Source organism: Carex rostrata, chromosome 12 (genome assembly GCF_964058835.1).
Source record: "Carex rostrata chromosome 12, lpCarRost1.2, whole genome shotgun sequence".
Lineage (NCBI taxonomy): Eukaryota > Viridiplantae > Streptophyta > Magnoliopsida > Poales > Cyperaceae > Carex > Carex rostrata.
The window spans coordinates 5,411,326-5,429,511 of NC_135929.1; the positions used below are offsets into that span (position 1 = coordinate 5,411,326).

General features: G+C 33.4%; 2 protein-coding genes across 2 annotated transcripts; one reads left to right on the forward strand and one right to left on the reverse strand.

Annotated features, from left to right (window-relative positions):
* The first annotated feature begins 2,889 nt into the window (after window positions 1-2,889).
* Window positions 2,890-10,086, forward strand: LOC144563064 (mitochondrial-processing peptidase subunit alpha-like). The gene is made up of 13 exons (XM_078312436.1): window positions 2,890-3,050; window positions 4,057-4,275; window positions 4,478-4,774; window positions 5,418-5,585; window positions 6,100-6,267; window positions 6,643-6,723; window positions 6,884-6,950; window positions 7,288-7,385; window positions 7,515-7,587; window positions 8,440-8,510; window positions 8,599-8,648; window positions 8,987-9,099; window positions 9,702-10,086. The coding sequence occupies exons 1-13, from the start codon at window positions 3,006-3,008 to the stop codon at window positions 9,749-9,751; spliced, it is 1,500 nt and encodes a 499-aa protein (XP_078168562.1). The 5' UTR covers window positions 2,890-3,005; the 3' UTR covers window positions 9,752-10,086.
* A 540-nt stretch (window positions 10,087-10,626) lies between these two features.
* LOC144563065 (clathrin interactor EPSIN 1-like) lies at window positions 10,627-13,908 on the reverse strand. The gene is made up of 10 exons (XM_078312437.1): window positions 13,729-13,908; window positions 13,582-13,633; window positions 13,380-13,462; window positions 13,191-13,269; window positions 13,036-13,119; window positions 12,790-12,935; window positions 12,193-12,458; window positions 11,762-11,946; window positions 11,075-11,372; window positions 10,627-10,945 (listed from the first exon to the last, which is right to left on the reverse strand). Exons 1-10 carry the CDS (start codon window positions 13,767-13,769, stop codon window positions 10,893-10,895), a joined length of 1,287 nt encoding a protein of 428 aa, XP_078168563.1. The 5' UTR covers window positions 13,770-13,908; the 3' UTR covers window positions 10,627-10,892.
* Window positions 13,909-18,186: the final 4,278 nt, after the last annotated feature.

The window sequence follows — 18,186 nt, forward strand, 5'->3', positions numbered from 1 at the left end:
AACACAAGCAAAATGTCTTCGGCACTCAATTGGTACACTAAAAAGCACTTATGACCAGCAAATGAAAATCAGAACATAACTGACAGTTACACTGTTAACCTGAACAAACCAAGACCACAAATGGATAAAGGACTTCAAAACACACACTTTAGACCCAAATTTTACATTCATAGCATTTTTATACGATTTACTAGCTATTTTTAAAGTTTGCTTTCTGAAAATACAAAAACTGTTGTTTTTTCTACATCTTTTACCAATCTGCACCTGCATTGAAGCATCTGTTAGGAATAGTTAGAAAACTCCAAAAGTCCTGAAAATTGGCAAGCATGCAGATCTGACCTTTCTCTACATTTCCATAATAAGAACAAAAAAATGGTTTTGTAGAATGTCTAGAATTAATTTTTAAAGAATGATTGTCAGAACAAAAAAACAGCAGCTGAAACAAAATACCAGCATATACCCCTACCTTTGCATGGTCTTTAAGTATAGATTTAGGTCTTCTAAATCCTTGAAACTTTTTGAGGATATAGATTGTGCTATCTTGAAAATTTTGATAATAAGAAATTCCAAATTGGAGCTATCGTTTGCTTGTAAAATTTTACAAAAATGATTGTCACTAAAATAGAACTGGTACTGTGACTAGTATTGGGCTGAAACTTACCTTCCACAATAATTTTCATCTGAGTTGTATCATAGCATTTGTTACTTGGTTGCACCAATTTCTTAAGTCATGTAATAGCATTTTTTTAATATAGGTCCTTTTATTTAAATTTCATCAAAATATTTTTTATTTTTTAATCTCAAATATTACTTTCAGGTGTATGATTTCTGATTTCACTTATGTATTTCAGGTGTATGATTTATGATTTCTGATTTCAAGTCTTGGGTTGGTTGATTTGGATTTTAGGGCATTTCTTCCTCCTATTTTTGAGAGATATTTCATCCATATCCACAAGAGCTTTCTCTTACAATTGTAGTAGACTCTTAATAACTTCCATTTTTTTAAATCTTTAATGCAATTTTCAATATGTTCTCAAAGAATATGAGCACAACAATTGAGAATTTTCATGTACATTTGCATAAAGACCCAACTTTTTTTGTAATGTTAATGTTGCTTATTATTTTATATTTACTCATGCTTTGTTTATTTGTTGCCATTTGTTGATTAGGTTGTGTTGGATTTACACATTTGTTAAATAGTACATAAACAAAGATTTCTTTTGATGTGAATTAATTAATTTAAATAAAATGTAAGAATGGAAATTAAGGAGTGGACTTGAACTGGTATATATCTGATTGTTGGTGACATACAATTACTTTTTTTGATGGTTACATACAATTACTTATTTCTTCACTTATTAATACTTCTATTTGTGAAATTTGGTAGGTTACGTTGTAATGCTTCGAGTTGTGAAATTTAGCATAGGAGTTTTGAATTTTAGAACTGGAGTTTTGATTAGGCATAGGAGAGAGGTGCAGCTGGATCAGATAATTTTGTGTTTTTAATATTGAAATTGATGTCTCATTCTAACACTTTATTTTTAGTGTTGTGAGAAAATTTAATGCTGGTCTTTGTTTTTCCTATTGTTTGATCTTTGTATTTTGTAGAATTATGTAACTGTTTTTTCCTCTTTCAAAATAGGCTACAATTAATCAGTTATATTAGTGGATTTTTTAGTTGTTGATACAAAATTTTAGTTTCACAATTAGTTATAATTCAAAATCGGCTATATGTAGTTGATTCAAAATTATCATGAATTGATGGCTGCATTAAATTAATTTTTCATATATCATTCACAAGCGGTCCAGTTTGAAAACCAAGGTTGCAAATTAGCAATCCAAAAAGTGAAACTGTCCATAAGTTGTTCAAAGCAAGGCTCAGTTGGTTCTGTTTTGAATAGGACTCAGCTTTGAACAAAACTGAATAGGCTGAGCATGAGCAATTAGTCTTTCATTTCGGGTCGATCATGATGTTCCAATTTCAATCCGAACTGGTCGTGAACATTCGCTTAGGTAGAATATAGTTAATATTAGTATTAGTATTATCACTACCACTATCACTTTTATTTTTATTATTTTTATTACTACTTTATTACTAATTTTTATTTTATGATTGTGATTGAGTTTCATTTCTAGTCTACTCCAACTTATTTGGGACTAAAGACTTGGTTGTTGTTGTTATTTATTTTTTTTGTACCACTTAATTTTATACTAAATTAATTCAAAAATTTATAAATTTAACATATAAATATATTACTTGTGAATAAATGATGTAGATTGTTTTTGATAGTTAAAATTTGTTGTTTGAAATCAATTTAATAGATTTTCAAATTAAGCTCAGAAAAACTTAGGTCATACTCGTACCTTATATTCAATGGAGCGAAATGATATATATATTTAGAATACATGAAGGTCCATTTTGAGATTCGTATCAGTTAAAACCGACAGCTCAAATTTCATTCGTATCAATACAGTATTGCCCTGAATCTAAATTCAGTCTTTCGGCACATTACAGAGAATTCGAATCCCACAGGTACCTAACGTCCAATAAGTACATCTGGACCGTTATTTAACTTGACACAAATCTCAAAACAGACCCTATAAAATTTATAGGCACTGGATTAAACTTGATCCGGATGAAATTAATCTGAACCGTCCGTTTTTTTAACTTGCACCTCAAATATTTTGAAGATGCGGACTCCATCACAGAGACACAGAGGTCCCATAGGGGGAGCAAGTAGCCCAGTACTGTAACGGATACGATTGGGTTATTTATTTTATTTTTTTTAAAAGAGGCTAAAAGCCCATTTCATTGCTGAAACAGTTAATTACAATACGATTGGGTTATTCGCACCCGAACAACATTAACTGGACCCGCATCCACAAGTTCTTGCCCCATAGACATAGTCTCGCTTTTCGGGGACTGAGCCCGCCATTGCCACACCGCCGCTTCGCCTCTTTCTCCGACTCTTTAAAGGATTTGTACATTTATCCATTTACCAACCATGTACAGAGCTAGAGCTGGAAGATGCCATCTCCGTTCTCTCAAGGTAAATCTTAATTCTCCGATCGGAAACCATCTATCGATTATCTATCATGAATGTCAAGCCGCTAATTTTATAGAATTTTACCCCGTAAAATGTAACTGATTCGAAAGAAGAGCTTCGTCTCTGCATTTTTCAAGTCAGAAAAAAGAAATTGTAACAGAACATGTGGCAGATTGGATTAATTTTAGCTCTCACAAAGAAAATTCTAACAAAAACTGTGTGAGGTTAGACATATATAAGTTCTTTTTCCTTCTTACTTGATTGTATTATTCAGTACGATTTTTATATAGGCCCCTTACTGTTAAAAAAATGTTAAAATTACCTTCCTCATTGAATTTGTTGTTGCGTACATCCCAATTTTGAGCTCGTCAATATGATGAACAAGGTTTCTTCATGTAAATTTGAGAGCCTTTGAGTTGCTAAAGTTTTCATCTGACAATTGCTAATAAGTATGAAAATCGTACTAGATGCTAAAGCAAGCTCAAATGTACTACATTATCAAAACAATCATATGGGCCACAAAATAATTTCAGGTCTAGTCTGAAAAGAAAACTGAGTAAAAGTAATTTGGGTCTGTTGATAAGTTGTTCTACCTGAATAGACAATTTCAATTTGGAGCGAGATAGTAATTTTTTATGGGTACGGCATCTTTGGTTGGCCTCACCAGGAAGTTAGTGTATGGGATTGTACAATTCAGATTTTTGGGGCATTATTTGATAATAGTGCAATGTCTGATTTCAATATTGCATCAAATAAGCAATGAAAACTGCAATTATGTTCAATCAGAAATAAGGAGCAAGTATAAGGATCAAAGTACATAATTTGAATCAAGTTTGTCAGGTGTTATGGTACTATATTAGTGAAAAGGTAGCCAACACTGCAATCAATGGAAATGAAGGATACAATACTATATAGAACAGCTTGTACCAGCATACTATTAACAATTTTATGTTATAAGATCTTTTTCTTATCGATATATTTAGTTCCACTTTTGTTTCTGCTTGCTTAGGAATTTGCAGCCAGTAGACATGTCAGTACAAGTGTTGAAAAAAAGCCATCAGGAAGTTTTAGTTGGCTTATTGGGGACAAATCAAGTCAATTACCTCCTCTGACGCTCCCTTTACCAGGTGTTGAGATACCGCCACCTTTGCCTGATGTTGCCAGCCCTGGTACAACCAAGATTACAACTCTCCCAAATGGTTTCAAGATTGCATCCGAGTTTTCACCGGTATGAAACTTGCTAAAAGTTCGTATCACTTTCTCTCCTTTAAACAACCACATACAAGAAAATTGCTTTGTAAAGCTAACACTAGGCTTACTTAGAATTTTATTTCCTCTGTGCAAACCAAAAAGATGTTTATGTTTTTACCCACAAGAGAACTTTACAATGAACTACTTCCTAACCTATCCTTTTGCAAGCAATTTATCAGAATCCAATTGCATCAGTTGGAATATACGTTAACTGTGGCTCGATTTATGAGACACCAATCTCATATGGTGCCACACACCTTCTGGAGAGGATGGCATTCAAGACCACAACCAACCGAAGCCACTTGCGCATCATTCGGGAAACTGAATCGATTGGCGGAAATGTTTCTGCCTCCGGTTCAAGGGAGCAGATGGGGTACACTTATGATGCTTTGAAGACACACCTGCCAGAGATGGTAGAGGTGCTCATCGACTCTGTCAGAAACCCGGCTTTCCTTGATTGGGAGGTTAAAGAGCAGGTTGATAAACTTACCAATGTTATTTTATTTAATATCTACACAGCCCACAAGCTCTTTGGTTCTGATAAACACCCCTCAAAATAACAGATTTGTTAATATTTTCCCAGTTCTCCAAACCACTCCCCCCCCCCCCCCCCCCCCCCCCCCCCCCCCCCCAACACACGTACACACACAAAAATACAAATAAAACAAGAGAGAAAAAAAATAGTTAGTAATCATAATGGCCAATGTATTTTTTTTTTAGCAATTGATTAAAATAAAGTATGGAATTTCTTATTTTGCATAACTACTGAAATATCTAAGTTTAATTAGGTCCTTTATTTCAATTTATTTCAAACAAGGTTAAAAATAAATGCCGATGCAACTTTTAAGAGGCTTTTCATATGTTATTCAAATAGATGAAATGAAAAAGATATGATCAATGTCTCATATATCCCTGTGAGCATAACAGATGTCTGACATGCCAGTTTTTCCTGATTTTCAGAAGAACCCTGTAGACATCCTGCTTTCTTAACCAGGTTAAGAGAACTGGTTATGGCAGGTGCTGGTCTGCTGGTTGGTACTGTTACATTTGCAGCCAACTATGATAGCAAATTTGCAACGATATCCTTGATTGTTTCTTGACAATTCCATGGTATAACAGTTGCAGAAAATAAAATTGGAAATAGAAGAGGCTTCGCAAAATCCACAAGGCCTAATCATGGAGGCTCTTCACTCAGCTGGCTACTCAGGTGCACTGGCCCATAGCCTTATTGCATCAGAATCTGCACTTAGTAGGTTGGATGGTTCAATCTTGGAAGACTTTGTTGTGGTGAGACTTGTTGAGTCACCTTTACTTTGTCATTTTTCCTGTTAAAACCTGAGTGTTTTGAATCTTTTTCAGATAAACTACCTTTTACTAAAGTTATAATGTTATCGTGTAAACCTCACATTATTATGGTACGACCTCTAATTTTGCATCTTAGCCCTAATTGACGCCTTCTACTTTACTAAATTTCAATTTACCCTCAGTTAACCCTCATTGATATAATTGAGACATAATTGAGCTTCAGTTTTTCTTTGGTAGTTTAGTTCGGATTTCCCTCCATACGCACATTAATTCCCTACAAAGGGAATTAAAATATATACACAAAAATAGTAGGAAGGACTAAAATTCTCTTGACTTGATTCTATACAACACTTACCAGATGATAACAGTACCAACCCTGACTAAAGTGGTGCTGATAATTCTCATGTTAATTTTGTCTATTCATATTCAACCTCTGATGTGACAGGATCTTATTTATTTCATTTATTGTCCATTTATTTATCTCTGCAAAATTCAGGAGAACTACACAGCACCTAGAATGGTATTAGCAGCATCAGGGGTGCACCATGAAGAGCTGACAGAAATTGCAAAGCCAATTCTAGAAGATCTTCCTGGAGTAGAAGTACCGCAAGAGCCCAAATCTGTCTATGTAGGAGGCGAGTATCGCCAACAAGCTGCCTCTGAGGTTCGTCTAAAAGAACGTCAATATATTATCTTTTTCTTGCATATGCCAGCATCTCTCCCTCCCTCCCTCTGGGGGGTGGAGTGGAATATGTAGCTGCTAGATCAGTGGGATGTGTGTGGTTGGATGTCTGTTGTTAGTGTGTGGATGGGAGTTGGGGTTGGGGAGCTAGTTCTCGATGAGGCAGTTTGTGCTGGTTGGTCAATGAGGGTAGATTAGTTTTGGTGAGTCCCTCTTTTTGAGGTGTACATGCAAAGACTGTCTAACTTTGGATTTGATGTTTGTTTCTAAAATTTGTTGCTGTTTTTTTTATTTCTTATAGTTTTTTTTTAAGGTTTTAATTTCTTATAGTTGACTCCTTTTTTTTGTGGGAAGCAGAAGACTCATGTCGCTCTTGCTTTTGAAGTGCCCGGCGGCTGGAATCAGGAAAAGGAAGCCGTAACAGTCACTGTTCTCCAGGTACTGTTACAGACTTCTATATTTGCCTTATTTGATCTTAAATTTATCATCCATGATCCATCCATCCATATACAACCTCAATTATAGTTTCATGATTCAGCTGTTCGCCATGGATAGCTCATACTTTCATTGTAGTTTATCTTTCACCTTGTTATTGCAGATGCTTATGGGAGGTGGTGGCTCTTTCTCTGCGGGTGGTCCTGGGAAAGGAATGCATTCTCGCTTGTGTATGTTATTTTCATCTAACTTTGTTAGTTTAATCTGTTAGGTTGGGACAAGAGTTATCTTATCAGCTGTTGGTATCGTTTCAGTTTATTTTAGTACCTGTATGTACGGAACTTTTTGCTATTATTTTGTAAGTTCATTTCTACCTGTCTATTCAGGTTTAGTCTAGGAGGATAATCAATGGTGGTCAAGTAAAACCAAGTTTACTCTATGTATACATTCACCAATAACAGAAGGCAGTCAGACGCTTCATTTTTCTACATCCTTTATGGTTTTCGATTGACAATAATTGTTGATTTTGTTTTAAATCATGTTTTTGCATTTTCTTTTTTTTGTCAGATCTTCGTGTGTTGAATGAGTTCAGACAGGTGGAATCATTCTCCGCCTTCAATAGCATCTACAATCACACCGGCCTTTTTGGTATTCATGCTAGCTGTGTAAGATTTTTCAAAATACTGTAATTTCATTACTTTTTTAAGTTGTGACGAATGTTATGAGCTTAATTGCCAGTATTGAGCAATAGGGAAATGAAACTTTTCCAACATTTCTGCTGGCTTTTATTACAGGATCCAGGGTTCACTTCCAAGGCTGTTGATTTGGCAGCAAGAGAACTTATTGCTGTAGCTACTCCTGGGCAAGGTTTGTTTTAGTTTCTGGTTTCTTGGAAATCCAGGAGTTGAAAACTACAGATATGCATGTGCATTTGTTTTTAATTTTTTTTTCTCTGTATTTCTAATTTGGAAATTACCAATATATGTCCAAACAGCACAATAAAATATATAATTTTTTATTCCTGCAAAACTGGCCATGCACATCACCTATTCCCCTCGTTTGATTTGTTAAGAATCACCCCAACCTACCTCTAGTACTCCTATCCTTGTTAACTGTAAATTAAAAGCAGTGTGGAAAAAGGTGTAGTGTGTCATTCGTGAAATGGGGAAAATGATACATTGTATGATGTTTCTTACTTGCAGGGGATCTTATCATTGATATTAATTTTTATGCAATTTGCATGGAATTATATTTATGGAGTCCGGCTAAATTGCTGCTGGCAGCAGTTCTGCCCAAGTGCTGCCGGGGCTATATTTAGCCGTGTGATGTCCAAACAACAAATCAAAACCGTTAGATGTTTAATCTATATTATAATCTACTTGGAGACCAAATTTTACATTTTTTGGAATTTTTTTATTATTTGTTAAGCTGGTTTGAAAACCGCTGTTTTCAGTAAATTTCTGCAGCATTGAAAACAGCGGTTTTCAAACCAGCTTAATAAATAGTAAAAAAATTCCAAAAAATGTAAAATTTGGTCTCCAAGTAGATTATAATATAGATTAAACATCTAACGGTTTGGATTTGTTGTTTGGACATCACACGGCTAAATATAGCCCCGGCAGCACTTGGGGAGAACTGCTGCCAGCAGCAATTTAGCCGGACTCTATATTTATGTTATGACATCTAAATTTATCCATCTCTTTTGTTTGTATCTTGCAGTTGATCAGACACAGCTTAATCGTGCTAAAGAAGCTACCAAATCAGCCGTTTTAATGAACTTAGAATCTAGGGTAGTAAAGCTCCACAAAATTCTCACCATATTTCATTGTCTAATTTTATGATACATTCTGTAATATAATCAATTTCATTTGATCGCAGATGGTAGCATCTGAGGACATTGGGCGTCAGATTTTGACATATGGAGAGAGGTAGTTTGTTATTACTTTCAAATATTTAGACATTAATCACAATTACCCTCAAATGTATAAATGAAATTATGAAACACCGAAAAAGAAGACGACAAGGAATTAATAATACGGCTAAGCATTTGAGCAGTGATATAAACAATGTAAACTGGCTATGTACCTGCCAGAGCTAGTAATGACCTTTGAGAGCTAAAACCACCAAACAGCCAGAACATTTAAAGTACCAATAGATATGCCCACCATGTCAGTTGTATACTCATGAGGTAGTTTCCCTTTCAAGTACTTTAATAGGCTGAACAACTCTTTTTTTCTTTGGGGTGTTTATATAAAAAATAAAACAGGAAACCAATCAAGCATTTCTTGGATTTTGTTGAGGGAATAACAGTGAAAGACATAGCTTCCATCTCTGAAAGAATTATCTCTTCGCCTCTCACTATGGCATCTTGGGGTGAAGGTAACAATATACTTTACTAATATATTATCAGATATTAGTTAATTGAAATCGTTTTTCTGTTGCAGAGTAATAAAACTAGAAATGAAAAGGAAAAAAGAATGAAATTGAACAGGTGACGATGCAGATGGGTTGGATGACACTGTTGTTTCTCCATAGGGAGATAAGGGAGTAGCTCGAGACCATTGGGTTTAGAATAAAGGGAATTATGACATTTTCAGATGCAGGGTCTTGTCCTTAGAAACAAACAAGGCCTTTGATCAGGAATAAGGGGAAAAAAAGAGTGTGTAGTGAGAGATATGAAGCAGTGTCCAGTTGGCATGGGTATAAAACTGATCCAGCCAGCACGTGCCGGTAAAGTATCAGATGAATCCTGTACTGGTAGGCTAGCAATAGCTGAAATGCTTATCAATACCCTTCTGAAGAACTGCTGTACTCGGATCAAGGATTAAACTTGAGTTCTCGTCTAAAGATGATTGGTGCCAATTGCCAAACCAGACCAACATCGTAACAGTCACCTGTCTACCAATGCATATTTTGCTAAAATCAATTCCCTGTGAAATAATTATTAATATTATCTTCTTTCTTTACTTATTTTATTGCAGTTGGTAATGTCCCTAGCTATGAATCTGTCAGCAGGAAGTTCCGTCCGTGAATTTTATTACACGCCTTTAGGAAAAAGAAAGAACTTTTTATATTCGAAACTAATAAAATTAGAGGCTCACTTCATTTACTGAACCTTGTTCTCATCATGACTTGAGCGTTCACAAATTTGGCTCTGTACTAAACTGTTGCCAGGGTCTTTCTTGGCGACCCTGAATTTTGCTCTGATTAGTTTTTCTTCAAGTGTTTAAGTGTTGTAGAAGGAACAACTATCTGACAATTTAATCTTGTGGGCACACTGGAATTTAACAAAATAAAGTTTATTTATTAGAAAAAAATATATAGTTTGATTGCATCCCTACTTCTAAAATATTTTTTTAGCGACAAGGGATTTCAGATTTGCCGTTTATTTAGTTGGTATTTTTTTTCACCATCACAAATTGTATGTATTCTTTTGTATTTTGTCGAGGTATTAGTACTACTCGATGTTTCTTAAATTAAGTATGTTGACTGGGGAATAAGAAAAGACCTATAAACTCAGAAAAATCTAGTAAAAGAACCTGACTGGGAGCACAGTTTTGAATGGTTTTAGAAAATTATGATGATAGCAAGCTAACTTTATAACACAGGAAGCCTTTGTTACAGGTAATAAAATCTAAATCATAGGAAGCCATGATTAGACAGAAAAGGCGTTTAATACAAAACCATGGTCATAATGATGTTGCCTATGTTATGTTCATACAAAATCATGGTCATAATGATTTTGAACGGCATTATAGACCTTACATGTCATTTGTGAGCTCATTTTTCTAAAATGTACACTGAATATTGTGATTTAGGTTAATTAAAACCTTATATGATTCAAATTGGCTTTCACCATTATAAAAATATATAGTCATAAACAAAATAGGAGGTCACATAAATCAGTGGATTAGATTATAAGCTAATTTAAGTGTGAGAAAGAGGTACATTTCATAAACATGGACCACCTCCAATCTCCATTGCTTTACAATGGCATTAATTGGATAGTACAGGTACATCTATTTGTAAGCCGCTGTGGAGTTACCAGATCTAAAGAAAAAAATAAAAAGAGGAAAAAAAAACCCTCAAACATGGAAAATGAACACTACATCTTTTTTTTCTTTTTCTTTTTTAATTGAAACATATGCCTCTGATATTCGAATTAATATAATTCACTTGGATATTGAAAAATGGCTTTGGCTGAGTGTTGAATCTTTCTTCTTCGCTGCATATAAAAGAATATATGAAGTATTTCGTAAAAAATGTTATCTTAGTGTCATACTATTCTATAGACATATAGCAAAATCAATAACACAAACAATTCAATAATATTTTCCGGATATTAGAAACTTACGTGCAGTTATATCAAGTTCGATCAATCCCCGGCTCAAGGAGTCAGCCCATATTCCTGACTTAACCTGAAAGGTACCGTCCTTGGTTTTGGGCGTTTCATTGCTTTCAGTACTTGATGTAAAAGCACCAAATTTATATTCGGTTTCATCAGTCTGGTCAGATATGTTGTTGCGCGTGCCAGAGTTGTTGAATGGAATTGCCACAAAAGGGTCGAAACTGCTGTCAATTTTGTTACCAGAAATGGAGGAATTAAGCTTTTCTTTAGAAGGTATTTTTGCAAAGAGATCAATATTACCCTGCAAATGAAATTAGGATGAGATCAATGAAAGGCCTAAGCCAGCATTTGTAAATTTTTATGCATAACCAGAGGTTTTGGTTATTTTTTGGGGGTCCCACATGACTGTATAAGCTACTTAGCTTTTTATTTTTCCATTACAACGTCACATTTGACCTGTTTTGCGTTGGTCATGGCTTCTATACATATATTAAGCCAAGATAACCTAATTTCATGATATTATTTGTCTTGCCCAAATTACCCATATTGTTATACCCTTTTGGTTGAAGGATACTGGAGGGAAAAAGGAGGAACAAGAAAGTTAATTTATCTTGTTTCTATAGCATTCTAAAAATTGCAAGTGTATAAAGGGAAACTAAAACCATCAAAAATTAATCGTACCTTAAGGTCCTCAACTGTAGTTGTTTCTGAGTTGGATGTCGCAGATTGAAAGGTAGCGTCTGCAAATAAATCAGCCTGCACTTGCACATAGTTTCTAGTGGTTTCCAAATTTGGAGTGGACGCAGGTGTATCAATTGTATCATCCATCAAATTAGGCACAAAGAGATCCACCCTTTTAGAGCTCTTATCAGCTGATCCTATGCATTGCCAAGACCAAAAAAATCAATAACAATATTAACACATGTTGACTTATTTTCTGGTTCATCATTGATACACGATTCCTTTTGATTTCCTAGGTCTGGCTAAGATATTTACCAGAAACAATTAATGATGCAGCTTGTATCACTTGGCCCTTCGGATCACCGTGACCAAAACGTTCACTAACAAATTGAAGGTCACCAATGATATTTGGGTTCTTTTGGCACTTCAGCCGAGATACTTACCAGAAGTAGTTGTTGCTGCACGTGGATTAAAGTCCTCATCAAACTCATCCTTTGATGTGCTCCCTCGAGGTTTTTGACTAAACTTCTCCTTGTATTGATCTCTTTCAATATTGTTATACGACTTGGTCTCTTTATCACTTATAAATAGGTTTGTTTCTTTCGACCTGTTTGTACCTCCATATTTGTTGCTAGATTCATAATTCCCAATATTGGACGATGTTGAACTTGATTTGTATGACATTCCAGTTGAAGATAAACCAATATATCTATGTACAGAGTTATTTAAAATAAACAATTATAAACGATAAACAAAAGTAAGAGAAATAATTACATATGGCAAGTATATCAGTACAGGATGCTTGATAATTAATTAGCATACAGTACTTCTGGTCTGCATTCTACTGGTACAGTACTGGCACCATCTCCTTTTTATACAATCTTATCTCTACCACACAACGTCTGTCTAGCATGTACTGATCCAATATTTCCTTCTTTTGGCCGGTGTTATTGGTTATCTTTTGGGTCATAAAAAGAAGATATATGGAAAAATAATTAAGACGATACAAGCTTTTGAAATTAAAAAAGAAGACTGTTTACTTATCACGTGTGGCGGCTGCTTTCTCCCGTACTTGTTGTAGCTTTTCCCTGTCGTCTAAGATTGATAAAATTGCTTCTGACTTTTTTCTCACACTTAACCCCACATCCTTCCCATTAGGTTCAACACACTCATATCTTAATAGTGCCTTCAAAATTTTTATTTTACAAAATAAATAAACAAAGAGATTCTCAACATATTTAAAAAAAAATACTCTTTATACAAAAAATAAGAAAAAGAAAACTAACAGTTATTTGAGATATGTTATCATAAATATCATCCACAGCACGCTCGGATCCATTTGCAACCAGGTACTCAATAACAACCAATGACTGAAACACGAAAATATTATTATTTATTGCATGATCATTTTTTAAATATTGACAATATTGCTTCTTAATACCTTGTATAAATGAAGCCAATTTGCTTTTGTGTTGCATAGCCGTTGCCAAAGTACATTCATTACCAAATCGCAATCCAAACTACATACAGATTGTATAAAATTATAATCAAAGCGTAAAAAAATCAATAAACAGCAAGGTGCTTGTGAAAATAAGTCTTAAGCTTATACTAATAAAAGTATTATACTAACTAATTTTTGGTGGTTGCCCGAGCAATATCTGACAACTCGGATCCATGGGGGCCCCAGGGTTCGTCGCTGGTAGCATCAAGAACCTAGATGAATAAGTTTGTAGAATCAATAATACAAATACAATGGAAACAAAATAACAAAAAAAAATTCTCTATAGGAAAAAAAACCATCAAAATTAAAGAAAAAAAAAACATAAACAAACCTTTTGTTCAATCTCTGGCACACTGAGAACTTTCAAATTGACTTCCCTCTTTCTGAGACAAGTAAAAAACAGAGTATCTCATAGTTACTTCACAAAATTACAAGGAAATATGAAAGAGGAAACTATAAAAGTCAAGGAATCGCGTACATCTCCCGAACTGCTTGATCAAGGATCTTCATGAAATCCATATCTAAAATCAATCTACCAATTCGAAGTAGTGTTTTCTTAACTGAACTGGAGACTTAAGATGTATAATGAATAAATAACTTTAGAACGATCACGAGATTTTCCAGATAGAGAGAGAGGCGTATTTGAATTTCTAAAGTTAAGAAGGAAAAAAATGGAACACGCGGCAGCGATAACGAATTGAAAATTCGCGAGGAATTCCGCATCTTTTTTTTTTTGGGACAAATTTTCACAAAACCCCTTTTATAAATACAGAAATTATAAAATTCCCTAGATTTTTTTTAGACATACTATGTAACGTGATGTGATGAAAATATTATATTTATGTGATATGTAAACAATAATTAGAAGAAAGACATCACGTTTAGTCATGCTGTGATATATTGTAATAATAATTACATGTGACATTTTTTTTTCATCGGACTTTAGATTGTTAGTTGAAACAAATAGAAAAAAAATGCAAAAACTGTGGGAATATTGCAATAATATTGTAAAATAAAGATAAATGTTGGAAAAAATTTCCATGTTATAGAAATATTTATAAATTTTTCCTGAATTTTGAGTTGTTGATTAAAAAAATTTAAAATGCGTATATTGTGGAAAAATGGGAAATTATTTTAGAGTGAAGAGAGAATGTTAATTTTTTTATATATATTTTACTTCATTAAAAAGATAAGATTATGTGACAAAAAATATTAATTTTTAAATGTGATTAAATATCATTAATTTTTTTGTGGCTTGTTATTTGAAGATTAAAGTATCCTAATTTAAAAACAAATTCCTCATATTTTCTGGGCTTGGAACTGACTATATACGAAAAACACAGACGGAGTTAAGAATTGGAGAACATCTGAATTAGTATATTTTATGAAATAATAATGTTGAAATGTAAACTTTTTAAATAAGAATTGAAATGCATGAATGTATTTTGTCCATTTAGTTTTTGATATGTTTGGTATAGGGCTGCAAACGAATCGAACCAAGTTAAACTTATTTCAGTTTGACTTTGAGTTTGAATTAGATTTAAATTGAAATTGTTTGATTTGTTTCAGAACGAACTTCAATTGAACAAATTAATTGCGATATTTATTCAAATCGAATTAAAGTCAATCGAATCACGAACTACAAGCTTTTTTTGACAGCCACCGGTAGTTTATGCATTAGTTTTTTTCATGCGGAACAAAATTCACGCGGTTTTCTTTTACTTTTTACCTTTTATGAATTTATATTGATGAATTATGGGCCAATCCAAAATTTCTTACCTTTTATGCTGCTGGATTGATTAAAATCACGGCATGATTTTATTCAAATGAAACTTATTTCCATTGTAATTTGTTACGATGCTAAAGCATTTTTCTATTATAAGCTATTATTATATTAACAATTTTGAGCTCTGATATAAATTTGGTTCCTGCATTATTAAAGATTGATGGATGAAGTCATTAGTTGCATTATTTGAGATCCGAATTTAAATAGTTCACAAACTAATTTCAAACGAACTATATCCAGTTTGAGTTTGAGTTTGAATAAAATTCGAACCGAACTGGTTTGATTTGTTTCAAAACAAACTAATTTCAAATCAAATTAATTACAAACTTTTTCCGAATCAAACTCAAATCAAATCATGAACTACGAACTTTTCGTGCAGCCCTAGTTTGGTATAACATCAACGGAATAATGGTCTTATGGACTACAATTAGGGGGCGGGACTCTCTTTCTGAAATTCTATGATAATATGTACGGACCGTTCTTGCGCAATATCAAGGATGTTATATTTGTGCAATTTATGGATATTTCAGGGTTTCCGAGATGAACTTGATATTTGAAAATAAATTGTATACGTCATTTGAAATTGCCACCTGATGGTTTCTTAAGCATGGATTAAGATGAGTCAACTCAATAGAATTAATATCGCAACTTTTGCAATCCAATAGGTTTATTTAAGCACCGGTCATTATATAACGTTGACTAGTCTTTAAATTTCTATTGAACTTGCCCCTTTACCATTTTATATTTTTCAAGGAGAAGGCGTCATTAATATTAAATTTATTTTTTTAATTTAACGTACTCTTAAACGTCTTTTCTTAAAGAGGCTAGGCATTTGTCAAATTTAAAAAAAATATAAGTTGGACAAAATAACACACGATTTTAAAATTATTTTTAAATTTAAAGAATAGTTTTTATAATTGCATGAAAAAAACTACAGGAAAAATAAGTTTGTTTAACTATTCCTTTTAGTCAGGATGCAAGTTTCTCGAGTGCGTATCCACTGAGATATCTCATATTTTGCATGACCGACATTTTTTTTTTTTGGTTACACATGACCGACATGTCCGGTGCCTATTCGGGGGTCAGTGTTTTTTGAGCTTTGAGATTCGTGCAGAACGTATTTCAACGGTTGAAATTTTCCATAAAGTCACGCAAAATATGAGATATAGGATGCGAATTCCCTGAAGGATGCAGCCGTACTTTTTGACTTCATCCCTGGACGAGGTTTTCTAATAACTTTTATGTCGGTACTCGGTAGACTTTGAGAACTGAATTCGGAGCTCCTAAAGTAACTCGAAGTTTGATATTATATCCAAGGCGTCTAATTATACTGTTTTGGACCGAATTGATCTAGATTCTAATCGGACAGTCCGGATCCAAACTTAAATTCTGAGTTACTTCAGCAGATCTGAATCCGTGAAAGGCTGACAGCTGAAGATAGCTCTCTTACCAAGACCAAGGACAGTTTTGAAATACTCCTTGCAAAATTTGAATTCATTCCTTGTAAAACAATCTCACTATTAAATTTGAACCGCATTTATATTTTGCTTATGTTTTATTTTATTTTATTATTTTAGAATTTGAAGAGTGGTTCAAAAACATTGAGCCAATCCGTTTTTGTTGTAACCGGTATCTAAACTCTTGGACTATTTTTATATCAATGAAATGAGTTATTCCTTTGGGATAATATATAGAACCTGTTATTCTTCCTTTAGTGTTCAATTTTTTTTATGTGCGGATCTCAATAAAGATACTTTATCATACACGAATTTCGATGAAATTGAACGGTCGAATGATGAATAAGATGAATAACAGGCCCTGTTATTTCAAAGAAATAACAACAGATTTATTTCCTACACCCGTATTTTTACTAAAAATAAAAATAAAAAATCTCACTAACCATAAGGACAGACATCATTGTCAATTAATATTCAAAATCAAGTGTTTCGTGCGGTCATTAATTTTTAGTTGAAGATAGCGTTGCTGATATATTTTAAAGATAATATTAATATTTTTGAAGGACTTCTTTGTTCTGTCAGAGGATATATTAATATTTTAAAGATAATATTAATATTAAAAATACCCTTTTTTTCTTTGAAGTAAAACTCTAGCTATATTTTTTGGAACCGGATTTCCTGCCCCGGGTGCAGGAAATTCCTGCCCCTAAAGTCACTGCGGGGTAGGACCGATTACTGTTAAAGGGTTTAACTACTGTTACTGTTTTTAAATGAGGGCCCATCCGCAGTGACTTTGGAGGCAGACGATTCAGTCTCATCTTTTTTTATCATTTTTTTGGGAAAAAAAAAGGAGATTTAAATACACACGCACATCCATAGCTAACAGGATTTTTCATTAGTAAATAATTTTTCAAAAGGGAGTTTGTGTTTTAAAAATTGTAATAAGGTTGAAAATCATGTCTCTGGAACACTTGATTGGGACATTATACTCTCTGTTAAAAACACAAGTTTAAAATCCAACTTAAATTAGATTTTGTGAAAAGGAAAGGAGAATCTTGAGCCCTTCCTTTACTCAAATTTTTTTTCAGAGAGAAGCAAAGTCAGTCAGGACCAATATATCTCCATTAAAATTCAAAATCTAAGGAGTTGTCCTCCTCGGACCATGTGGATCCGCTCCTGCCTACAACATTGGATATCAAGCTCTCGCCCTGTTCATGTTTTCGCTTTGTGTAATTTTTATTTATGAAGATCTCAAAGTTAAAATTTTATTTGTGAAAATTGTCAAAATTGTTCAATAATACGTCCTTTTTTTATTATTTATACAAAAAATTAAAGGTGACCATACTTAATTTTTTTTTTTTTTTTAACTTATGCACCAATAATATGAGTTGGTAGATAATTATGGGTCGGAGGACGCTGTTACGGCATCTTTTCATATTTGAACAATTAGATATTATTTACGTGCAAAACAAAATTCAACAGTAAATAATGTTTAGTACAATTGACTAAAGTATTGCATTCTATATGAGAAAGACAAATTCGAAATTTATCTCTAATTAATGGTTAATAAAAAAGGCTATTTTACTCTAAAAAAAATAAAAATGATATATAAGGAGAGAAAAAAAAACTATAATATAATACTGAACTTTGTAAGGACCTCTACGAGAGTAATATGCGGCGATTTTTATTAATA